This window comes from Miniopterus schreibersii (genome assembly GCF_964146895.1).
Source record: "Miniopterus schreibersii genome assembly, chromosome: 9".
NCBI lineage: Eukaryota > Metazoa > Chordata > Mammalia > Chiroptera > Miniopteridae > Miniopterus > Miniopterus schreibersii.
This window is the reverse complement of record NC_138118.1, coordinates 42222757-42249541: the sequence shown is the minus strand read 5'-3', so window position 1 is coordinate 42249541 and position 26785 is coordinate 42222757. Positions and strand designations below refer to the sequence as shown.

General features: G+C 39.0%; 1 protein-coding gene across 2 annotated transcripts in view; it reads right to left on the bottom strand.

The window, feature by feature from the left end:
• COG5 (component of oligomeric golgi complex 5) overlaps positions 1 to 26785 on the bottom strand; it is a 324571-nt gene that overhangs the window by 19709 nt on the left and 278077 nt on the right. For both annotated transcript variants that reach the window (XM_081146842.1, XM_081146843.1), the window contains 3 exons: positions 21770 to 21873; positions 6515 to 6752; positions 855 to 931 (listed from right to left, as the gene is read on the bottom strand). In XM_081146842.1, coding sequence (XP_081002968.1) covers positions 855 to 931; positions 6515 to 6752; positions 21770 to 21873 — 419 coding nt within the window. The remainder of the gene's footprint in view (positions 1 to 854; positions 932 to 6514; positions 6753 to 21769; positions 21874 to 26785) is intronic.

The following is a 26785-nucleotide window of genomic DNA, read 5'->3' as shown; positions in this document are numbered from 1 at the left end:
CCCTCAGCCCTCAGGGATGGTCATCTTTTTGAATGTATACATTTTCTCTGTGTGCCATGATGTGAAAAAGTTTGGGAAGTCGTGGCTTATTGAAAAAATAGCCACATGAACATCTTATCTTTTATAATCTTCTATTGAAGACACTAGTCATTAAGTAATTCAATGTTCCTTAAAATGTGAGTTGGTAAAAGACCTAAGCATTCAGTACTTAAAAGGATTTTCCCATTAAATTGGTATATTCTGACATCATGAGTATGAATTAACTAACTTGTTGTTTTTCTTTTTGAACTGGTTTTCAGGAAGCTCAATTCAAATTTTATGCTGAACTGCACTAGTCATCTTTAGCCTAAATTATCTACTATACCTACAGTTGCTCACTACATTTCATCACTAAACAGTTCTTTTAATACTCTATTCAATAGTTTTGTTATGGAATGTAATCTATGACCTATTTAGAAGCATATTGGATTAAAAATGATAAATGTACAAATAAAAATTTCAGAAAAAGATGTCTATATAATTATTAACTGCCTGGTATTACTATTCAATATATTTCTGTAAAAATGGAATTAAAAAATTCCCCTGGAAAGAGTATAATAAAATTTACAAGCTCAATCCTGTGAACTATAACTCAGAAATAACACACACATACACTCATTAGTCACTGCATATAATTCGATACAGGTTTCTGGTTTGCATAACTTCTGAGATGACCATATGAAACTGCCATTGTTGTAGGTCACAAAATGGTTAAATATTGGCAATTTCATATAGTTCAACATGAATAGGAGAAAAGGATATATCTACTAATAGGATATGGATATGTTAACACCAATAATATGATTATGTCTCACCTGAATGACCTCAGCATTCGATAGGACTTTCCTAAATCGGAGACTCTTCTGCAGAATGGACCCACAGCCAACTCCATCTGAAATATTATAATACTCATAGCTTTTAATGTCAGAATCACAAGGTGAACTGAGGATACACCTGGATCATAGAAAGTTGTAGCTTGCAGTAAACTTAAATTTTATCTTGACTATGAGGTAAGTTTTAAAAGTCAATGAAATTTATTAAAAGATAAGAACTTAGATAACGTTTTCACTTATATAGTAAAGGAGCATAAAATGAGACAATTCCTTCAAGAAAATAGAAAAACATTTTTTGTTATATAAGAGGAGAAAAGGTCTATATTTAGACCTTTTCTTCATTAAAAAAGTCAGCAAAAGGAAGGTTTCAAGACTGATTGTGTGCCTATACTTTAAGTAGGCATAACAAACCTTTGCATCTTAAATATAAACAATGAAAATTTTTACCAGGCTGGCCCAAGTGATTAAAAGCACTGACTCTGGAGGCAGCACATCTGTGTAAGAATTCCAATCGACAATGACTAGTGTGTGGCCCTGAACTTAACCTCTTTAAGTCCCAGGTTTCTCATCTGTCAACAGAGATAATATCTACTTCAAAAAATTATGCAAGTAGGTAATTCCAGAAAGCAATGTTGGCAATTATTATCAGCATTAAAAAACCTTCCCATTTAAATGATTAATAAATTAATTTGCATTCTGAATACTCAATAATTTAGCAACTACTGGTTTCTCTTCTGTATTTTCCTTCTTTGATTGGAAATTTTACTTGTCATTAATTGGAGTTTTAAGCTACCTGTTTTTACATATGTGGCACACAGATGATACTGTCTCTCTACTCCTGCTATAATGAGGATCTTAGTAAAGGATGGTTTAGAAAATAGTTGGCAAAAAGGCTGTTCCCTGGTAATGCAGCATTTTTCTTCAAGAAAAACAAACAAAAGGAAAGGGAGGGCTTCCGTCCTGCTGCCATCCTTCTGAAACACTGTTCAAATCTCCTTGTCACTGAAGACTATGGAGACCTAAACAATCACTCTTTTAAGAAAAATTTTTGACTCCCTATCCATTGCAGGCACCGAGCTAGACATGGGGATGAGAAAATGAATTAGACTGTCTTGCCTTCAAGGAGCTCTCTTAAATTTAGTGAGAAGAGGATATATATTTATCTAATTGATATAATTATTACTCAAAAACCTTAAGAAAGGTGTGTGTGTATACATATATACACATGCACACACAGAATGATGATTATTCAGCAAAATGATGTGTGCTATCAAATGTATGAACTGAGTGTCAGGGAGAACTGGAGGGCAGTGTCCTTGAGACGGTCTTGAGGGTAACTTCTGGACATGTGAATTTCTTTCTTAACATAGACACAGAGCATATACTATACGTCCTAGAGGAAAACACAGTTTTGAAAAACTTGCTAAAATAGAGAAGAATAAATAAAAATATTCTTGCCAACAATGCAAAACAGAGCAGCTTTCAGCCGGAGCTCAACTCAAAAGACAGTGGGTGATGGGCTGTTCGCCAGGGCCTGTTTAGTTTATTCACTCTGAGAGCTTCTGGTTTTCTTCAGAACGTGTCATTTACTTTATTACAATGAGCACAAAGTAAAAATGTGATTATCATATATCTTGAGTTGGTAATTCTAATCATATACCTAACTCTGTGTGTATGTATGTATGGTTTTTTATACACTGAAATTACGTGAAATATTTTTCATGAAAACAAATAAGTGGATGGGGAAAATATTACAATATAAAAGAACATGACCTTGAATGGCTGTGTGATTATGCAGGAGATCTCTATGGCATTGGACAATTTCAAAATGTTAAGTGCTTAAAATTAATTTCTCACTCATAAAGGACCTCTAGGGTACTGAAAACCATTTTCTTCTGCCAGAAGTCCATTAAATAATAAAGGGCATGTTTCTAAAGGGCAGGAGTGTTACTTTTAGAGGAGGTGACCCTGCGAGTAGCTGTGGACACAAAAATGGCATGTGCAACTGCCTCTTTTCAGCTCTCCTGTTTGGAGGGAATGAGCAGTCAGCTGCAGGCACAGTGAACTAATTACATAGCTGCTCCTTCCCCACCACAGACATTTGGTTAACCACAGGGCATCTCTGGATGCTCCTAGGACACTCCTGCCCTGACACTGTTCATGAGAAAAAGCAATACGAATTAGAAGAGAAATTAGAATCTTGATTATTTTGTTTTCTTTTCTAAGTTTGAATTTCTAGGCAAAAAGTGAAATACAGATATAAATTATACTTCAGGGACACCAGAAGACCTAGAAATAGAAACTGCTAGAAGTGCCACTGAGTAAATAATTTAATGCTAACATCAGCAGTCATCCATTCCCTCAAGGCACATGACTGAGAAGCAGAGGGAATATGTGCTTCAAAGGACAATGTGGACAAGTCCCTCAGAGATTCAGAATCAGCAGAGCCCCGTGGCCTTGCACAAGTTAATGCTTTGGAACTGCTGTGTGATGAGCGTAGACACAGAGACCATGTGGTCACAGTAAGGAATTAATTACCTGTAGGAAACCACCTTGTGTTGTGACCTGATTCCTAAGGGGACTGTGTATTGGGTACTTCCTCACATGAACCCTCCAGATGGCACCCTGCAGCCACTTTCTCTTTCATGGGTGCAATGGTACCAGTGGGGGGAAGTTAGCGTTCCTAAAGAAATCTTTAAAATATTTCATTATCTGTCTTTGCAACTCTACTTTATGCCGAATAATCAGTATTCCCAAACATACTCCAGTGGTCTCTTCTTGAGCAATTTCTTTTTCTGTTATTTATGCCTAAATAGTAGGCACTTTTCACACAAGAACTCCTTTCAAACCCACAAAGGATCTGTGTATTCCTGATTCCAGTGGCCTTAATGGCTTTGTTTAATTTTGAATATAAATTGCTAGAACTTTCAATAATGAGGCAGTCTAAGGCTTTCTAGTCCCTAGTTGATGCCTGTCATGAATATAAATGTCAGGATGATACTATTTAAGTGTTTTCACTGACCCTAGAAAAATAATTCCACTCAAGTATGATTCTGAAAGCTGAGGTACAACACCACATAATTGCAGTTATGGCAAGACACCAAATCGAATCAAACAAAAACTCCAAATTCACTGTAATTTTAAAAAATATGGGCAGGGGATGATATAACAGCTGCATAATATTTGCCAAAATTACTGGTCACAAATGTGAGTATGATAGTACTTTCATCTGTCTTTCCTGTGCCCACTACCCACAGGACCAGGAAGCCATTCCCAAGGTAAATGGAGGGATGTTCTAAAACTGAAGCACACTGTACAGGAGTGAACAAAAAAATCAGCACCACACAGATTGTGGCAACCAATGTCACTGCAGGACTGGAAAACATACTGTTTACACTGAGGAAATGCTGTGTTGTAAATGCCTTTTCTCTATATATTTAAGAAATGAAAAACACAGGATGCCTTGGAGCATATAAGAGTTTCATTTACATAAAAGGAAGGGACCTGGGAAAAGGTCTGGTTTATTGGGCAACATGTCTTTAAAAAAAAGGAATGCCAAATAAAATTCAGTTTTAGGAAGGTGAGAGCTATGCATTTTAAGCAGGTGCTTGCTGCTGTACAGAGGGTTAAAAGACAGTGCTTTCCATCTTTCAAGACTCAGAGGGAACATATTAAAATGAAAAGCAACAACAAAAAGCCTTCTTCCTACAGCACTCTCTCTCAGGCTATCTCCTGCTCTGCTGCCACTCTAATTGGACTTGAAGTGCTGCCTCCAGGAAAGTGACTCAAGAACCAGCTGGAGCAGAATGCAAATAAATGGGTGAGGGAGGGAGCCCAGGGGAGAGAAGAGGATAGGAAAAGAAGAAACAAAATTAAGAAAGAAAGGGGAAAAGAAGAACAGATACTCATTTGAGTACAGCTCCCAACGTTTTTAATAAGTAAGAGCAAGTCTTGGTACTTCATTGTGTCTTCATTTCTGTAACAGTCTGTAAACCCAGTAAGGGACAAGAAAGACACTATTTATATGTAATTCTCTTTAAGCTGAAGTTTACCTGTAATAACAAGGCAAAATGTATAGATGCCTGAGAATGAAGCTGATAAAAATGGGAAAGGTAAAAGGAGCCACATTAATGGTAACAGTTAATTTTTATTTTCATACTAAGGCTATCAAATGCATAGTTCTCAAAGGAAGGCTCTTTACTATGGTCTACTGGTCTCAGGTGTATCATTTGGGGATTAAAATGACTTATTTCTAGACTAACTGATATGCAAAGAGCCCAGCTCTTGAAACATTAGGTTATGTACTTGGTTCCTTTTTGCAGCTCCATCAGGTATGAGGGAGCATCGGACAACCACTACGCTGGTACAAGCAGCCTGCCACATCCTTTTCTCCGTGCAGGAAGAATAAACTAAGACTTGCACATAGATTCAGGAATAAATAGGGACATTAAAATTTGTCTATCTTTAAAAGCAGGGGGCTTCTGGGAGACTACTATGAATAACCCATTTGAATAACTATTTAGACTTGTAAAGCTAACAGCTTTGAAAGGCTTAAAAATTATCTCACCTTTGCCCTAGCTGGTTTGGCTTAGTGATTAGAGTGTCAGCTGGTGGACTAAAGTTTCCTGGGTTTGATTCCCGCCAAAGGGCAAGGTTGCAGGCTCTGGCCTGAGTCTGAGCAAGTGCAAGAGGCAACCAATCGATGTGTCTCTTTTACATCGATGTTTCTTTCTTTCTCTCTCTTTCTCCCTCTCCCCCCACTTTCCATTCTCTTTGAAAAGCAATGGAAAAAATATCCTCAGGTGTGGGTTAAAAAAAAAAAAAAAATGATTTCACCTTTGACATGCTACATAAATGTGAATTATCTGTTTCTGAATCTTTTAATAGAAGTGTATGTTTGAGATGTTTCTCTTTGCCTCTGACACTATTAAAAGGCTTAAAAACCGTGTCTTAAATGACAAAGAAATCACCCTTTCTATAAAAGCTGATTATGGTTCTGTTATTTTAATGTCATTTTACCTCATCCACATCACACAGCTTGGACGATTTCAAGCTGGCCACATACAAGAAAGGTACTCTATTTAATACAAGGGCCCAAATACTCAGACTCTTATCTACCTGGCCTGTGCATCTAAAGGACTTAGAACACTGTCTAGGAATGTTGAGCTGGCCACTAGAGGGTTACAGATGTGCTGGAGTTCCTTCCCTTTACATGATACAGATGGCCCTTTTATAGTGCTTGAAGGATAAATTTCATTGTCTACATTATTTTCTAGCAATTACTCTTATCAATACTGCCCTGCATGTGTGGGAAAGTAAAATAGTGAGAAAGCCCCACATTACATAAAGTGGGAAATGTTGCTTTACTGTGGAATGAGTGACTTTGCCTTAACCGTGAAATATCAAAGATGAGTGATGATTCTTTTGTTAAATTCAAAGAAAAAAATAGCTGTTATGAATTCTCTGTTATGAAAGCACCTTTAAACCTTTTTTTTTTTTTTTTACCAGTTAGGTTTAAATAAATCTATTTTTCTTCATACTTCATCTCTCTAAAACACTGAAGAATACATATTTAGTCTTTTATTTAACAGATAATACTGAGACTGAAACATTTTCTCCTTTGTAGCTATGCACCAATTTACCTGTGCAAAATCAGCAGCAAGTCGCATTTTCCCACCTTCACCAAGAGGTCTTATGAGACTGGCGTTGCGGATAAAAAGTTCAATTGCTCTTTGGGCAATAGCTTCAGTGTTGTCAAAGACAAAATCCAAGCATTCAAAGTGTTTAAAGTAGTCACTCATAACTCTGGCAATAAAACCTTGAAGCTCCTTCATATACAAAGAACAAGGAACATCAGGCTTTCCTGAGCTGGGTAATGACCTGCAAAAGAAAAAGACAGCTAATGCACTAAAAGGGACTATTTGACTTGTTCCCCCTCTGCCTATCAATCCTAAGCATTTTTTCCCCTTATGGTGCAGAAAAAGCATTGTTTATTTTTGCTAAGAGTTAAAAGGAATAAAACAATGCTAAAATTATATTCTAAAGGTTGTTTTAAGATGCTAGCAAGATTACTGAAGAAATCGTAGAATACATTTACCAAAAAATGTTTTTGGGGAATATTTTATTTATTGACTGATTTGAAAGAGAGAGGGAGAGAGAGAGAGAAAAAAACACATCAATTTGTTGTCCCACTTATTTATGCAGGCGTTGGTTGTTTCTTGTATGTGCCCTGACTGGAGATCAAACCCACAACCTTGGCATATCGGGAAAACTCTCTAACCAACTGAGCTACCCAGCCAGGGCACCTAAAGAGTATTAAGAATAAAACAGACAACCATCTGTCTTGGATAATTCATGTGAGTGCCTTATGCACTCACTGACATCTAAGGCCTCTCCGAGATTTACAACTCTACATGCACTAATATGTTTTACCTGGTTAGTGAATAAATGAATGATGGATCCTGAAATAGCATTTTACACTTTGTAATGGCAATAAATGCTGCCTTTCTCAAACAAATTCTTGGCAAAGATATTTCTGCTATGGTACTATTTAATCTGATCTGTCCAATAGAATTCTGACTGTGGAACTGGTTATGTAACAATATGCATTGTATGCAATTTTTCCTCCCAGTTGATGAGGTTTGGAAAGGCTTCAATTTGGGTCAACAGATGATGCGAGTTGATACTCCACGAAATACTATTTATAATTTATAAGTGTTTATAATTGCTCTTTAAAGAATGTATTAAAAGAATGTGAAATATTAATAGGAAAGAAAAATTATAACAAAATTAGAACTCACCTAATATTAACTAGTCAATGAGATCACTGGCTACATAATACTGAATCATTTTTTAAAAATAAGTGTTTCCATGCTCTGAGAATGACATAGAGAAACTGGCAATGGTCTAGAAAAGAACTGACTCAAATGCAAGAGAATGAGGTGAACTGATTTTAAAACATAGCAATGGTTATTATAAGTAGGATGCTAACCAAAGGTCTAGCAGATGGTGGCTGGCCTCAGTGTACCCAGTGACTTTTGCTGAGTGGCCTCAGACCTGGCACTGGTGCAGAGTTTCAATCTGTAGTAACCTTGGGAATACCACTAGCTCTTACCTGGTACCTCCCTGAGAACCTACCTAATATAACTCATGTATTGCCTATGGCTCTTTCAGGGGCTAAGCCTATCAAGCAGCACGTTGCCAGGTGCCTTGGGCCTTTTGCTGACATGCCCCAGGGCTGGTAATGGTGGCAGCAGGCCTTGGTACACAGCTCAGCCCATCCCATGTGCAGCTTCTGACACTGACCTATACTGGAGTTCCTCCCAAGAAGCCAAAGAACCAGCATAACCAATGGCTCGATTCAGACCACAACAGAGCATGACCTCATTAGCTCCACAAGAGGCATGCCCAAAGGGAGTTCTCGACAGGCACCAGACCCTGCTGGGATGAATTCTGTTCCTGGGGTCAGTCCCCACACAACAGTTCATAATGCTGTGGTCATGGTCAGTCGTCATAGACAGACAGCCTGAGACTCAACCCTACCCCTGGACATTCCAACAATCAAGGCTCAACTACAATACAAGAACTCACATAATGCACACACGAGACACTACTGGGGCACCCAGCTCAGGTGATCAGGGACACTGTGCCACTTGGCCCTATAGGAAATCTATTACATAAGGCCACCCTACCAAGACAGAGAGACATAGCAGATCTACATAATACACAGAAACAAACACAGAAAGGCAGCCAAATGGGGAGACAAAGAAATATGCTCCAAGTAAAAGAACAGAAGAAATTTCCAGAAAAAGAACTATATGAAATGGAGGCAAACAATTTACCAAACATAGAGTACAAAAAAATAGAAAGATGCTCAAGAAATTTAGAACCTCAAAAGAATAAAAAGGACACAGAATCCATAAAACAGGACCAGTCAGAAAGGAAGAATAAAATAACACAAATGAAGTATACACCTGAAGGCCCAGACAGTGTGGCTCAGCAGTTGAGCATCGACCTATGAATCAGGAGGTCATAGTTCGATTCCTGGTCATGCCCAGGTTTTAGGCTCGATCCCCAGTAGGGGGCATACAGGAGGCAGCTGACTGATGATTTTCTCTCATCACTGATGTTTCTATGTCTCTCTCCCTCTCCCTTCCTCTCTCTGAAATCAATAAAAACATATTAAAAAAATAATAAAATGGCTTTACTTAAAAAAAATACATTAGAAGAAATCAAATCAGGTTAGATGAAGCAGATGATCAAATCAGCGATTTGGAAGACAAGGTAGCAGAAAACACCCAATCAGAGCAGGAAAAAAAAAATTTTTTTTTTCAACGGGGATAGTTTAAGGAACCTATGGGACAACATCAAACATAACATCTGTATCATAGAGGGTACCAGAATGAGAAGAAATAAATTGAGAATCTATTTGAAGATAATAACTGAAAACTTCCCTACTGATGAAGAAAAAAGAAACACAAGTCCAGGAAGCACAGAGTCCTAAACAAGATGAACCCAAAGAGGCCCACACCAAGACACAATATAATTAAAATGGCAAAGGTTAAAGGCAAAGAGAGAATCTTAAAAGCAGTGAGAAAAAGACAGTTATTTATAAAGGAGCTCCCATAACACTGTCAGCTGATTTCTCAACAGAAACTTTTCAGGCCAGAAGGATTAGCATGAAATATTCAAAGTGATGAAAAGCAAGGACCTACAACCAAGACTACTCTACTAACCAGCAAGACTATCATTTCAAATTAAAAGAGAAATAAAGAGCTTCCAGAAAACAGAAAAATAAAGGAGTTTATCATCACCAAGCAAGTATTACAAGGAATGTTAATAGGTCCTAGCTAGGTGGCTCAGTTGGTTGGAGTGTCATCCCATATATCAAAAGGTTGCAGGTTTGATTCCCGGTCGGGGCACATGCCTAGGTTGCAGGTTCAATCCCTGGTCGGGGTGTGTACGGGAGGCAACCTATCAATGTTTCTCTCTCACATTGATGTGTGTGTGTGGGTTTTTTCCTCTCTCTCTCTCCTTTCCTCTCTCTCTCTTCTTCTCCCTTCCTCTCTTTAAAATCAATAAAAGTATCCTTGGGTGAGGGTTAAAAAAAAAAGTAGAAACATAAAAAGGACTTCCTTAAGGAAGAAAATGAACATAAATATGAGTAATAAAATGGCAATAACTGTGAACCTATCAGTAACAACTTTAAATGTAAATGGATTAAATGCTCCAATAGAAAGACAGGGTGGTTGATTAGATAATGAAATAAAACCCATATATATGCTCTCTACAAGAGACCCACTTCTGATAGAAAAACACAACACAGATTGAAAGAGATGGAAAAAGATATTTCATGAAAATGAAAACAAACAAAAAGGCTGGGGTGGCAATATTTGTATCACACAAAACAGACTAAAACAAAGGCTATAACAAGAAACAAAGAAAGACATTACATAATTAGAAAGGGATCAATCCAACAGAGAATATAACCTTTGTAAACACTGATACACCAACATAGGAGCACCTAAATATATAAAGCAAATATTGATGGACAAAAAGAGAGAGCTCAACAGTAACAGTCATAGTAGGAAAGTTTAACTACACTGACATCAATGGATAGATCTTTCAGACAGAAAATCAACAAGGAGGCAGTGGCCTTAAATGACACAATAAACAAAAACTATTTAATTGGTATTTTTAGATTATTTCACCCCATAGCAGCAGAATATACATTCTTTCAAGTACACATGGAACATTTTCCAAAATAGACCATGTTAGGTCATAAAACAAGTCTCAAAAATTCAAGAAGATTGAAGTCATATCAAACATCTTCTCTGACCACAATGTTATGAAATGAGAAATCAATTACAATAAAAAAACTGAAAAACACACAAACATATGGAAGTTAAATAACGTTACTAAACAATGAATGGGTTAACAATGAGATCAAGCAAGAAATGAAAAGATACCTTGAGACAAATGAAAATGAAAACACAACAACCCACAATCTATGGGACACAATAAAAGTAGTCCTAAGAGGGAAATTCATAGCATTACAGAAAAAGAAAAAAGAAAAATCATGCCCTGGTCAGTTTTGCTCAGTGGTTAGAGCATCAGTCTGCATACTGAAGGGTCCCAGGTTCTATTCTAGCCTAGGGCACGTGCTGGGGTTGTAGGCTTGATCCCGGCATGTGTGTGATGCAATCAATGGATGTGTTTCTCTCACATCAATGTTTTTCTCTCTCTCTCTCTCCCTTCCACTCTCTCTAAAAAGCATTGGAAAAATATCCTTGGGTGAGGCAAAAAAAAAAAAAATCTCAAATAAACAATCTAACCTTACACCTAAAGAAACTAGCAAAAAACAAACAAGAACAACACCAAAAAGCCCAAAGTGAGTAGAAGGAAAGAAATAATAAAGATCAGAGTGGCAATAAACATAATAGTCTAAAAAAGATATGAAATATCAGTGAAACCAAGAGCTGCTTCTTTGAAAAGATAAATAAGATTATTAGACCTTTAACTAGACGCATCAAGAAAAAAAAGGAAGAGAAGGAAATAATATAAAGTGATGAAAGAAGAGAAGTGACAAGTGACACCATAGAAAGACAAAGGATTATAGGAAAATAATATGAACAATGGAGGGTGTTGCTCAGTTGGTTGGAGCGACGTCCCATACACCAAAAGGTCATAGGTTCTATTCCCTGTCAAGGTGCATTCTGGTGTTTCTTTCTCCCTTCCTCTCTCTCTAAAATCAATTATAAAAAAACATATAAAACACTGCTACTCTCCTCATTCAAGTTTCTTTTAAAAAGAAAAGGGAAAAAGAAAATATGAAAAATTACATGACAATAAATTGGACAATCTGAAAGAAATGGAAAATCCTAAAAATATACAATCTTCCAAAACTGAATCAAGAAACAAAAAATCTAGACAGACTGATTACAACCTAGGAAATCAAAGCAGTAATAAAAAAAAAAACTCTCAACAAACAAAAATCCTGGACTGGATGGCATCACAAGTAAATTTTACCAAACATTCAAAGAAGAATTAAGTTACCCTTTTCATACTATTCCAAAATATTCAAGAGGAAGGAAGACTCCCAAGCTCATTTTACAAGGCCACCATTATCCTGATTCCAAAACCAGATAAAGACATCAAAAGAGAGAAAATTATAGGACAATATCTCTGACAAACATAAATGCAAAAGTTCTCAACAAAATATAAGCAAACTGAATTCAGCAATACATTAAAAAGATCACATGCCATAGTCAAAGGGATTTATTTCTGGGATGCAAGGCTGGTACAATATCCACGAATCAACAATGTGATACACCATATAAACAAAATGAGGATAAAAGTTATATGATCATATGAATAGATGCAGAAAAAGCATTTGACACAGTACCTTTTTAAAAAATATATATTTTTATTGATTTCAGAGAGAGGAAGGGAGAGGGGGAGGGGAGAAGAGAGAGAGATGATAGAGATAGAGATAGATAGAGATAGAGATAGAGATGGAGAGAGAGAGAGAGAGAGACAGAAACATCAATGATGAGAGTTATCATTGATCGGTTGCCTCCTGCAGGCCCCCAACTGGGGATAGAGCCTGCAACCCAGGCATGTGCCCTGACCGGGAATCGAACCTCAATCTCCTGGACCCTAGGTTGATGCTCAACTGCTGAGCCACGCCTGCCGGGCTACACAATCCATTTTTTATAAAAACTCTCAGCAAAGTGGGGCTAGAGGAAACATATCTCAACACAGTAAAGGCCACATATGACAAACCCACAGCTAACATCATATACAACTGGGAAAAACTAAAAGCATTTTCCTTAAGATCAGGAACACGACAGAGATGTCTACTTTCACCACTCTTGTTTCAACATAGTACTAGAATTCCTAACCACAGCAATCTGACAAGAAGAAATAAAAGGCATCCAAATTGGAAAGAAAGAAGTAAAAGTGTCATTATTTGCACGTCACATGATACTCTACATAGAGTACCCTAAAGATTCCACCAAAAAACTACTAGAATTGATAAACGAATTCAGAAAAGTAGCAGGATAAAACGTAAATAACCAGATCAGTTGCATTTTTATACACTCACAATGAACTACCAGAAAGGGAAACTAAGAAATAACCCCATTAAAAACTGCATCAAAAAAACCCCAAACCTAGGAATAAATTTAATCAATGAGGAAAAAGACCTGTATTTAGGAAATTTTAAGACATCAGAGAAAGAAATTGAAGATGACACAAATAAATAAAAGCATATACTTATACTGTGCTCATGGATAAGATGAATTAACACCTTAAAATGTTCATACTACCCAAAACAACCTATGTTTCACAGAATGAGAACAAATAATCCAAATATTTATATGGAACCACAAAAGACCCTCAATAGCCACAGCAATCTTGAGAAAGAACAAAGTTGGAGGTATCACCCTACCTGATATGAAACTATACTACAAGACCATCATAATAAACACAGCATGGTACTATCCATAAAAACAGACACACGGATAAATGGAATAGAATGGAGAGTCCAGAAATAAACCCAAGCCTATATGATGAATTAATATAGGACAAAGGAGGCAAGAACATACAATGTAGGAGGAAAGTCTATCCAATAAATGGTGTTGAGAAAATTGGACAGATACATGCAAAAAAAAAACAAACCCCAAAACCAAAAATGAGACCACCTGCTAACACCATATATAAAAATAAACTCAAAATGGATTAAGGACTTAAATGTAAGACTTAAAGACTTAAATAATAAAACTATTAGAAGAAAACAAAGGCAGTAAAATCTCTGATATTTCTCTTAGCAATGTCAGAAAAAATAAACAAACGGGACTACATTAAACTAAAAAGTGTTTGCACAAAAGAAAACATCAAAAAACCAAAAAGATAACCTACTGAATGGAAGAAGATATTTGCCAATGATGTATCAAATAAGAGGTTACTATCCAAAATTTATAAAGAACTTATACAACTTAACAACAAAAAACACAAACAATCCAATTAAAAAATGAACAGAGGACCTGAATAAAAATTTTTCCATAGAGGACATGCAGATGGTCAACAGACATATGAAAAGATGCTCAAGATCACTAATTATCAGAGAAATGCACATTAAAACCACAATGAAATATCATCTCACACCTCTCAGAATGGCTATCATCAATAAATCAACAAACTAGTATTGGTGAGGACGTTGAGAAAAGGGAACCCTTGTGCACTGTTGGTGGGAATGCAAATTGTTGCAGCTACTACAGAAAACAGTATAGAGATCCCTCAAAAAATAAAAAATGTAACTGCCTAATGACCAGCAATTCCACTTCTGGATATATATCTAAAGAAACCCAAAACATATTCACTGCTATGTTCACTGTAGCATTATTTACCATAGCCAAGATATAGAAGCAACCCAAGTGCTCATCAATAAACAAGTGGATAAAAAGGTAGTGGTACATGTATACAATGGAATAGAACTCAGGGAGTCAATCAATTGATGTGTCTCACACTGATGTTTCTCTGTTTCTCTCTGTTCTCTCTCTCTCTCTTAAAATATCCTCAGGTGAGAATTTAAAAAAGGAAAAAAAAAGTGATGCCTACTTCTGGAATAGTTTAATCCAACTTTACCTTATATTTCATGTAAGCCATACATATATAACACGACATATCAGAATTACTAAAAACAATATCCTAGAAAGTGGGAAAATTATAGCTTTACTATAGGAACAATACTTTAAATAACTATAAAGCAACAGTGATCCACAGTCCTATACTTCCATGTATGGAAAATGACTTTCAGTAGAATCTCAAATGTCTGCCGTATATGAATGAGATCAAATGGAACCACCAAAGGCCATTTGGGGGGAAAAATATGGATGTTATACACCTTAAAATAATGCTTCAAACTCATGGTAACCCTTAAGTTAAAGAACCAATCTGGCTCAAGAAGAGAAACAAGATGGCGCCATAGGTAACAGCTGTACCCGCCGCCTCCCACAACCACGTCAAAATTACAACTAAAATACAGAACAACCATCACTCAGAATCTCCTGAAATCTAGCTGAACAGAAGTCCTACAACCAGGGAACTGAAGAAGCATTAAGACCAGTAGGAGGGGCGGAGACGCGGGAGGATTGGGGCTGAATCCCGGAGACTTGGCTGCGGGCCCACACCGGGTGCCTGGGTTGAAACCCGGGAGGGACATCTCGGTGGTGGAGGTTTCCTGGAGGAGTGAGGGGTCCCAGCCCCACATCGGGCTCCCAGCCCAGGGCTCCAAGGCTGGGAAGATAAGTCCCTCAACTTTGGGCTGTGAAAAACAGTGGGGACTGTTGCTGCAAAACACGGAGGTTGCAGGAGTCCCAGGCTTTCCTCTTAAAGGGCCAGTGCATGGACTCAGACGCGCTCTCTCTGAGCCACAGTGCCAGGCAGAAGCTTGAAAGGTACCTGGGACATTTAGGGAGGAACTAACTTGCCTGAAATTGGGGCAAGAGCTGGAGGGGCAGCTTTCTCCTAGACAGAAGAGCTGGCAGAGGCCATTGCTCCTTTGGCGAGCCCTCACACCACAGAGCCAGCAGGCAGGCGCCATATTTGAATCTCCATTACCTGACTCATGCCTTTCACCCTGCTCTGGTCATTCCAGGAGAACCCTCCCTTCACTATGTGCATGCTCATCCAAGTCATTTCCAGTGGCTTTTCTATGCAAGTGGCCTCTCAAGCCTTTTGCTTAGGACTTTCCTAAAATCTCTGATAAGTGGCCCCAGGCCTGGCACTAGCTGCAGCCTGCATTGGTTCATAGCTTGGACTCTCCTGGACAATGCCAAGTCCAGCACAAGTAACAGCCAACTATGGTTTGCTGTGTAGCTCATGCTGGGTGGCCCTGGGGAAGTCACTGGCAGAGGCTGACTTTGCACCTCCCGGGAGGACCCAGAGACAGTGCACCTGGTGGTCAAACTCGACCATGCTGGATTACAACCCTACCACATCCACAAGTGACACACTCAAGGGGCGCACTTGGTGAACACCAAAGCCCCACTGAAGTAAATCCTGCTCCATAGGGGTGTCTGCAGCACAGCAGCTCTTTGGCTATAGTTGCAGCTGGTCCTCAAAGCCGACTGGCCTGGGGGGTCAATTCCTCCCAGTGCCGCCAATGGCAACCAAAACTCAACTACAACAGGACAGTGCACACAGCACACACAGGGGAACACCTAGAAGGCCCAGCTCAGGTGGCTGAGGAGGCTGAGCCACTGGACCCTATAGGACACCTACTACACAAAGCCACTCTACAAATTCCAGGAGACATAGCAGCTCTACCTAATACATAAAAACAAACACCTGGGAGCAGCCAAAGTGCGGAGAAAGGAAACATGTCACAAAGGAAAGAACAGAAGAAATCTCCAGGAAACGAACTAAATGAAATAGAACCAAGCAAGCTAACAGATACAGAGTTCAGAATTTTGGTTATAAGGATGCTCAAGGATATTAGTAAGACTATTACGAAAACAAGTGAGACCATTGATGACATAATAAAATACCTATCAGAAATGAAGGCTAAATGATCAGAAATGAAGAATAATTTACAGGGAATCAACAGTAGAGTAGAGGATGCTGAGAATCAAATCAGCAAGTTGGAACATGAGGAAACAAAAAACACCCAACCAGAAGAGCAAAAAGAAAAAAGAATCCAGAAATATGATAATAGTATAAGGAGCCTCTGGGACAACTTCAAGAGGCCCAACATTCATATTATTGGGATGCCAGAAGGAGAAGAATGAGAGCAAGAAATTGAAAACCTATTTGAAAAATAATTACAGAAAACTTCCCCTACCTGAGAAAAGAAACAGACTTACAAGTCCAGGAAGCACAGAGAGTTCCAAACAAGAGGAACTCAAAGAGGCCCACAGCAAGACACATCATAATTAAAATGCCAAAGGTTAAAGACAAAGAGAGGATCTTAAAAGCAGCAAGAGAAAAGCAATTAGTTACCTACAAGGGAACACCCATACTACTGTCAGCTGATTTCTCAACAGAAACTTTGCAGGCCAGAAGGGAGTGGCAAGAAATTTTCAGTGATGAAAAACAAGAACCTACAACCAAGATTGCTCTACTGAGCAAAGCTATCATTTAGAACTGAAGGTCAGATAAAGAGATTCACAAATAGGAAAAACCTAAAGGAGTTCATCACCAGCAGACCATTACTACATGAAATGTTGAAGGGTCTTCTTTAAGAAGCTAATGAACAAAAGAATCCGGCAAACTAAATAGATCCAGAGACATTGACGCATGCAACAGAAGGTCATATTTCAGAGGGAAGAGGAAAGGGGGGTGGAGGGTGGGAAGAGATTAACCAAAGAAGTTATATGCATATATGCATAACTCATGGACACAGACAATAATGGAGTGAAGGCTTGGGGAGGGGGTGGGAGCAAGGTGGAGGGGGTCAATGGGGGAAAAAATGGGACACCTATAAACACTTTCAACAATAAAATTAAAAAAAAAAAGAAGAACCAATCTGGCTCACTAGTACTTAGGCAAACTAGTAAGAGAATACCTACTTGGGAAACCAACTTTCAATGTCCAATGCGTTATCTTAGGCACTAGTTTGACTCACCAATATAATTATTGAAGTAAGTATGTGACCAATCTTATAAAACAAGTCTTTAAAACCTCCTCATTTTTGCATACTTTTCATAGGCACTGATGATTGGTCTAACTGGAACCTTTCAGATCAATTTTAAACAAAGTTCATTTCCTCCCAAATAGTAGTATCAGCAATTTTATATTCCTTTATCTAAATATTATAGTACTTTTGTGTAGAATCCACTTCACCCTTCTGTGCTTCCTGTCAGTAAAAATAGAGACTGACCTTTCACCCTTCAAAAAATACTTTGTAAATGAAATGATAAATGATTTGAATATTTAAATGTTTAACTCTAGAGTGGTTAAATTCTGTTTTGTTGTTTTGGGTTTTTTTTTTTTTAAATCACCCTAAGGATGTGTAAATTATGTGGATGAGAAAAGGGGTCCTATGGAAAGTAGTATAGACTACTTTCCATAGTATCACAGGGTGAAATGATCATAAATTCCTGATTGGGCAGATTATGGTGGTTAGTCATGCCCTGCCAGTTTATAACTTTAGTTAGAGGTTTACCTTTGCTTTAAGCAAGCCCTGCCTGTTTCTGTATATCTAGGTTAACACATCTTTGAAATGCTTCCTTTCAGACCCCTCAAGAGAGCATATAATATTAACTACCCCGTAATCCCATCCCCATGTTGCTTACTTCCACCTTCATGTAATCTTCTTTGTGTTCCCTCCTTAATTTCAAACCATAAAAGAAACTGTAAACTGTTATTCTTGGGAGCATTTATCTATCTGTTGAGATCTTGCTTCCAGGTATATCCTCTGTTTGGCTCAAATAAATTTTTATAAAAATTCTCTATAGGTTTGGACATTTCTTACATAGACAATAACTATTCCAAATTCTCCATAAAAGGTTTTATAATCTACTGAGTCAAAACCATTTTACTCTTCTTAAAAAGAGTGCAGTAAACACTGGTTTATAAAATTTGATCCTTTTTTTTTTTTTTTAACTTATCTTTATTGTTGAAAGTATTACAGATGGCCCCCAATATCCCCACTGGTCTCCTCTACCCCGCATCCACCCCACCCCCAGACCTTCCCTATAGCGATGTCTATGTGCATGGGTTATGCTTATAAACATATAAGTTCTTTGATTAATCTCTCCCCACCCACTCCCCCATCCCTACCTTCCCTCTGAGATTCTTCAGTCTATGTCTCTGGATCTATTTTGTTTATCAGTTTATTTTGTTTATTACATTCCACATGAGTGAGATCATGTGGTACTTGTCTTTCTTTGACTGCCTAATTTTACTTATCATAATCATTTTAGGGTCAGTTTCCTTGTTGATTTTTTGTCTGGAAGACCTACCCAGTGAAATCAGTGGGGTGTTAAAGTCTCCTACTATGACTGTACTGCTGTTGATCACACCCTTAAAGTCCTCTATAAGTGTTTTTTTTTTATAAGTTTAGGTTCTTCTATATTGGGTGCATATATGTTTATCAGGGTTATATCCTCTCGTTAGATCCATTCTTTTAGTATTATGTAGTGACTTTTCTTGTCTCTCATTATAGTCTTCACTGTGAAGTCTATTTTGTCAGATATGAGTATTGATACCCCAGATTTTTTTAAATTTCCATTTGTATGGAAAAATTTTTTCCATCCCTTCACTCTCATCCTGTGTGAGTCTTTTGTTCTGAGGTGGGTCTCTTGTAGACAGCATATATTTGGATCATGTTTTCTTATCCATTCAGGCACCCTATATCTTTTTATTGGAGCATTTAACCCATTTACATTAAAGGTTATTATTGATAGGTACTTATCTATGCCATTTTAATTCTTTATGCCTATGTTTCTCTCTCTACTTCCACTTCTAATTACAGCAGTCCCTTTAACATTTCTTGCAATGCTGGTTTGGTGGTGAAAAATTCCTTTGCCTTTTTTTTTATCTGGGAAGCTCTTTATTTCACCATCTATCTTGAATAATAGTCTTGCTGGATAGAATAGTCTTAATTTCAGATTGCTGTTTTGCATTACCTTGAATACTTCATACCATTCCCTCCTGGCCTGTAGAGTTTCTGATGAGAAGTCAGCTGACATGGGAGCAGTATGAGAGCTCCTTTGTAGGTAAGATTGCTTTTCTCTAGCTGCCTTTAAGATTCTCTCTTTGTCTTGAATTCTTGGCATTTTAATTATGTGTCTGGGCGTGGGCCTCTTTGGATTCTTCTTGCTTGGGACTCTCTGTGCCTCCTAACTTGTGTGACGTTTTCCTTGACCAGGTTAGGGAAGTTTTCTGCCATTATTTCTTCAAACAAACTCTCTACACCCCTGCTTATTCTCTTCCCCTTCTGGCATTCCTATAATGTGAATACTGTTATATTTCATGTTGTTCCACAGCTCCCTTACAGTTTCCTCCTGTTTTTTGTTTTTTCTTTTTTGTTCTCTGATTGATTTTTTTCTACCCTGTCTTCTAATTTGCTGATCCGATCCTCATCTTCCTCTAATCTGCTGTTTATTCCTTCCAATGTATTCTTTATTTCTGCTATGGCATTCTTAATTTCCTTCATAGTTCCCATTATCTTTTTTCATGCTGTTGAGCATCCTTACAATCAGTATTCTGAACTCTACATTTGTTAGATTACTTATCTCCATTTCATATAGCTCTTTTTCTGGAGACTTCTCTTGTTCTTTCATTTGGGGCTTGTTTCCTAATTTTGGCTGCCTGTTTGGCTTTGTTTCTATGTATTAGGTAGATCTGCTAGGTCTCTCAGTCTTTTTGGAGGGTCTCTGGTGCAGGCAGATGTCAGACACAGTTTGTCACTGTCCCTGAGTACCCTGTTTGGAGCTATCAACAACCCTCAGCTTGAGGACTCCTCTGCTGTGGCTGGGTGCTGCTGGACAGGACCAAGATGCACATCAAAGTCTGCTTTTCCAAGGCCTGGGTCCAGAAGTAGATCAGGCAAAGACTCAAAGAACTCTGAGGTCTACCTCTGGCTGCAGGCTGATTAATCGGATTCTCTTAATTAGCCTCAGGCTATAGAAACTCCTCTGGTAGGGCGACAGATTTTCCAGCAGGGTGAGGCAACTGTCCCCCCCACCCCCATGCAAAAGCAGCAAAATGTCTACCTGAGAAAGATGTCCTCTGCAGTATGGGGGAATGACTCAGTATGGGAATCCAGATGGGTGCCTTCTGATCTCTATCTCCAGAGCCCACAACCCTAGATTCTCCTCACACAGCTCCTGTCCACTCTGCCCTCCCTCTGCTGAAGCCCAAGGTGAGTGGCTGCACCCAAAACTTTGTGTGTTGGCTCTTTAAGACGGTGCCTGAAGTTCCAGCCATCTCTCCCTGGCAGACAGAAATCTGGCTGTTTTTTACAGCCAGATGTAATATCGGCACCTTTCTCAATTTTGGTGCTCTTGGCTGGGAAACCCAGCCTGGGGTTTAGGTCCCAGAGTCTTCAGTGGGAACCCCCCACAGCTGAGATATCCCTCCGGATCTTCAGCTGCTGCCTGTGGGAGTCCAGTCAGCCCTCTCGTGCCTCCACACTTTCTACCGGTCTCTATACGGTCTCCGATTTAGGTCCTTGGTTATGAGGGTGCTCTCCAGCTTGTCTTCATTTGTATTTGATTATTCACGATGGTGTTTCTATATTTTAGTTGTAATTCCAGTTTGGTTCTGAGAGAGTGTCAGTGCAGCTTCCACTCAGTCCACTGCCATCTTTAATCTTGGAAATCTGATTCTTATTCTCAAGATCATATGATATGGATAAGCAATACACATATGAAATAGCTATGGAATAATACCAAAATGTTTATGGGTTAGGTGTGATATGACCAGATTAGATTGCCACAAAAATCTGAGAAAGGAAAATCCCTCTGGGAGGGGTTGGGAGGAGCCTGACCTCAAAGCCAGAGAGGGATTTGGATTTTACACAAGGAATACCATTCCTGTGCCAGAACTCAAGTACACGGTGTTTGTGAGAAGTAAAGAAAAAGATAAAACTGGAAAGGGAAGAAGGCACATACTACCAAAAGTGCTGAAGTGCCAAGCTGAGTCCTTAATAATTAATCATTATTGATTAATGATTCTTTTTCAATGATAGGAGAGAAATGATGAAAATAAGAATTGAAAAAATTTCATCTGCTAATGGTCCTCACAGTCAATAGAGTAGAATAAGGTTGGAACCCTGTCACAAGGGGAACAAACCTAGATATTAGGAGACTTTAGGGAGTGGTAGTGGATGAGGGAATGGAAAACAAATGCAATAAAGGCTAGTGAAAATTTTGGTTTAAAGTGATTACCCAGAAAAATCTTCTTGATGCATGGTGATGATTATGGCCTCTATAGCATCTCCCACTGAAGTCAGTAAGGGTTGCACAGCATTTCCCATAAGAACATAGATTGTCTGAAAAGAAAAAAGGACAGAAATACAAAAGTTAAGAAAACTAACACAAAGAAATCTGACAAGTGAGAAGCGTTTTGACTAAATGTTTTCATATTATATAAAATCCAAACTACATACAGTTTAATTATTACTCAACAGAAGTCTGCTCCTCTCTCTAACTGCTATCAGAAATGATTTTTAAAGCTTAATATTTGTAGAACATGGCACTGGAAAATCTCAACTCCCCCACTCCTCTCATTTTAGAAAAGGAGAGGAGTAGTGCCACTATGAAGTAAAGATCAATTGAACACACCTTTTAGTTGTGTTCTAATTCCTGAAAAGAGTGAGGCAAGACCAAATCTGATTCTTCAAAACCGGAACAACACCATATGCTGGTAATCAGAGTGAATATAATAAATATACTGGTGATTCTTAAAGGGCAGAACAGTTAGGCATTTCATGAATTGGGTTTCTATTTAGAATTTTATAGCAGTGATTCTCAACTGAAGGAATTTTGCTCCCTCATCTGAAAATGTTTGGAGACACTGTTTGATTGTTACAACTGGGAGGAGCCAAAGTTTTGTTACTAGCATTTAAAGGGTAGAGGATGGATATAATGATAAACATCCTACAGGACAATCCCCCACAACAAAGAACTAAAATGTCAATAGTGCTAAGATTGAAAAACTGTTCTACAATGAGATATAATCACTGGTTAGGTTATGTAAGACTACAGACTTTAGTTATGGGTTTTTGTGTGTGAAAATATTGACTGGGCTTCAGTAAACACTTAAAATCTAAAATTTAAGTATATTATATATGTTTCAATTATGATTATACACAGAATGAAGATGGATGGCTTTGGTTCATACAAATTTCAATCAATGACCCTTATTTGATAAATTTCTAAATGTCATCTCTAGCCCTTTGAGGAGCTTGTAATCTAGTCACAAGAGAAAACAAGTTATAGTGATATCAGTGCTCTACAGAGTGCTATGGGATCATGAGAGAGACCTTCAACTTATACTGAGAGGACTGAAAACCAAAAGGTGTTGCTTGAACTGAATTTCAAAAGACAAATAGCTAGGAACCACTTGACATACAGTGGGGCTAGGAGGGCTTATATATATATATATTTTTTTTTTAATATATCTTTATTGATTTCAGAGAGAGGAAAGGAGAGAGAGAGAGCTAGAAACATCAATGATGAGAGAGTCATTGATTGGATGCAGCCCGCAACCCGGGCATGTGCCCTGACTGGGAATCGAACCCTGATCGCCTGGATCCTAGGTCGACGCTTAACCGCTGAGCCATGCCCGGCCAGGCAGGAGGGCTTATATTAAAGGCAGAGGGGCCTGGGGAAGCTGATGATTTGGGGAACTGCAAGCATTCAGTATAGATAATGTGAGCTGCCTGCCTATGTGGAAGAGAGCCAGGCAGCAGATGTACTCTGTGTAGGCTGCTAAAAAGTTGGGAGTTTATCCTGAAGGACTGGGAAATCAATGATGGGTTTTAAGCAATGCAAAAATGTGGTCAAAGGTTTGAATTCGGGAAAAATAATGTTGGATAGTAGATTGCATAAATCAGACTAATGGCAGGAGGACACAGTAATAGTATAGATGCAAAATGGTGAGCACCTGAACCAAACCACAGGCAACAGAAATAGACATGAGGAGATAGGACGAAGATACTTTGAAAAGAGAACCAAATTTTCATTGTTGCTGTTTTTTAAAATATGTTTTTATTGATTTTAGAGAGAGAAGAAGGGAGAGGGAGAGAGAGAAACATCAATGATAGAGAAACATTGATCAGCTGCCTCCTGCATACCCCCTACTGGGGAAGGAGCCCGTAAGCCGCGTCTTGATAGGAAACTGAATCAGGGACCTCTCAGTGTATGGCACAGCACTCACCTAACTGAGCCACACTGGCCAGGGCTCATTTGTGTGTTTTTTCCACATTAAAAAAATTTTTTAATGAGATTTCCTATTATTTTATTTATTATTAGCATTTTTTCTTTACCTCACTGAAATTCTTGCCTGATAATTGTAGCGTTTGGGTCACTTCAAGGTTGACAGATGTTGTCTTTTCCCTTGAGAATAACATTTTCTAGCTTTTTGTATATATATAATCATTTTTAATATATCCTGTATACTGTGCATGTTAGATTGTGTAGACTCAGTATGCTTTGATATTCCTCCTAAGAGTGTTGATGTTTCTTTAGCAATTAATTAGCTTGATTAGACTCAATCTGTACACTGATACCTGCAGTTGGCCATGTCTTAGATCCCAGTTCAGTTCCTTAAGCCTTACTTGCAAAAACCAGTTTTAGTTTGCTTTGTACACCCATGGTTGATGAGACAAATGAAGACCAGTGCTGAATTGGAACAGAGAATTAGGCATTCTTCTCTGGCTCTCCCCTTTCTGAGGTTTGCCTCTCACTTTCCAGCAGCCTTGGTTGAACCAGGGCTCTTTCCCAATGTGCCTTTGACTTGAAAGTCTGTTTTTTTGTTTTTTCCCCCCTGAGTTTTAGCCACCCAGGCTTGCCTCTGCCACTGCTGTAGTCACTCTTAGAGCAAAGTTACACACACAAAAAATGGAAAACTAAGAGGAGGGAAGATGGCGGCATTGTGAGAAGAAGCAGAGCACCCCTGCTCCCAGCCACGGACTTGATTTACTCCTAAAATATTACATAACCAGCTTGGAAAAACCAGATAAACATACTTGAGTGGACATATTGCGAGGAGGGAGCATTGAAGAAATATCACAGAGTCCGGTAAGAGGGGCAGCGTAGAAAGGGGAAGATGCCCTAAAACCTTGCTGGGCTCCGAGCTCAGAGGCTTGGAGGCTGCAAAGTTCCCTCCCCTTAGGAGTGCGGACCAGCTTCCAAAAGCGGGGATCTTATACCCAGAGCAGAGGAGATGGGAAGAAGTGCCCCCTGAAGAGGGCAGAGGGACCCAGGAGAGATGTGTGCCCACAAGGAGGGGAAGGGGCAATCCTAGCGAAACAAAGCTTCTAATGGTGGCTGTGACTGGCATCTAATGCTCAGGGTGCTGACCATCGGAAAGGCTGTCCCAAAGTGTGCAGTACCCAAGTAGAAAGGGACCAGAGGTCTGCACTAAGCAGCCACACACAGGGACCCTGCCTTCTTGTAAGGCGTTGTGTTGAGCCCCAGAAAGCATTTAATCTGTGTGGCAAGAAAAAGGGCAGGAGAGCCCTCACACCCTGAGCTCCCTCCTGGTGGAGAGTCTGGAATTTCTGACCAGCCCTGAGGGAACCGCCCCAGCTTTACTGAGATCAGAGGGGCACGGGAGCTGTGTGGAGCTAACTTTGGGTCCCCTCCAGCTGGGTGCCTTGGCACGCAGGTGGAGGGACCTTGCAGGGGGGACTCTCTGCTTGTGTGCTACTTTGTGCATTTTTGAGTTTTGGATCGCTGAATTGGCTCCCATCTTCCCGGCATGCACTGGTAGGACACACCAGGGAAAGCTGGGATTGGGGTCTCCACAGTAGACTGAGGGGCGTGCCTGGTGCGACCAGACAACCAGATCTGGGAAGGGAGAGGAGGAGCGCACCTGCCTCTCTGGCAGCCTGGGAGTACCAGCCCCAACCGGAAAGGGGCTAGACCAGCTTACTGAGGCCCCAGGTACCCCTGCAAGGCACAGTCCTGACAGGGAAGGGAGAACAGCTCACAGGAGGACATTACAAGAATAAGCCACGAAAGGGCTATTGTTTGGGAACTGGAGAAAAGATGAAAACCCCTGCTTGGGGCTGGGAGGCAAAGGGCTCACTGAAATGTTTTTTAATAAAACCCACTGAGCCAAGGCTGTTGAAATGGCCCATACAGAAAAGGCAACAGGCTGAAATCAGGTGGAAACTGCAGCAGGCCAGTGCATGGGGAGCTAGAATCTGATAGGGTAGAGAAGGAGGAGCTGGCTGTGGAGCAGAGACTAACTCCCTCATAGTTCAGTGCTTGACAGCAAAACCTCTAAGTAAGGGGAGTAATACCCTGAACTACACTAGCCATAGTGCACCCTAAAGGCTCTACAGAAGACTCTGGAGTAAGACCAGACAACTACAAGGTTGCAAAATAGCTGACAAGAAAAGGTGGTCCAGAGAGAATCTCAGACGAACCATCTACCTAAGGACACTAGAGCCAAACCTAGACAGCTCTTCACATTGGCTGATACACAAGTACCTCCCAGGAGAATGGAAATCAGCGTACACAACAGTGACCCGCAGAAACCATAAGCTGCCCAGAAGAAACTCACCTGATTGACTGTCTTTTTCATTTCATTTTCTCTTAGGAAGAAGAGAAAGGGAAAAAAAATTTTCTTCTTTTTAAATTTTATAATTAAACAAAAAATTTTAATTTTTTTTTTTTGTTTTTTTCATTTTTTAAAGAATTTTCTTTTCCTTAGTTTGTTTTTTGTTTTCTCTGTTTTGTTTTATTTGCTTTGTTTTGTTTTATCTTTGCTTCTACTATCAAGACTTTCTTGATATTCCTGCTTAATTGCTGGGACTTTATCATTATAACAAACAAGTTTATTGCTCTTCTCCATAGTTTTCCCAAATCTCTTATTGGACTCCCTCCCTGCCCAGGCCTTATCTCTCTTTCTCCCCTCTCAATCCACTAGCATAAGTTTTTTTCCCTTTTCTTTTTTCTTCTTCTTTTCTTTATTTCTTTTGTTTTTCTCTCCTGTCTTCCTGTTTTTTGTTCGATGCTTAGTTTCTCTTATTCTCTTCATTGTATTTTTATTTTTTCATTTTCAGCTATTATCCTATTCCAATTCTCTCAATTAATTTTTTGCTGGCCCTTCTTTCAGAATCTTTTCTCTGCCTCTTTTATCTCCCAGTAGCTTCTCTGTTTTTCACATTTTAGTTTTGTTTATTATTATTATTCTCTAAATTTTGGTCACTATAAACAACAATACACTTT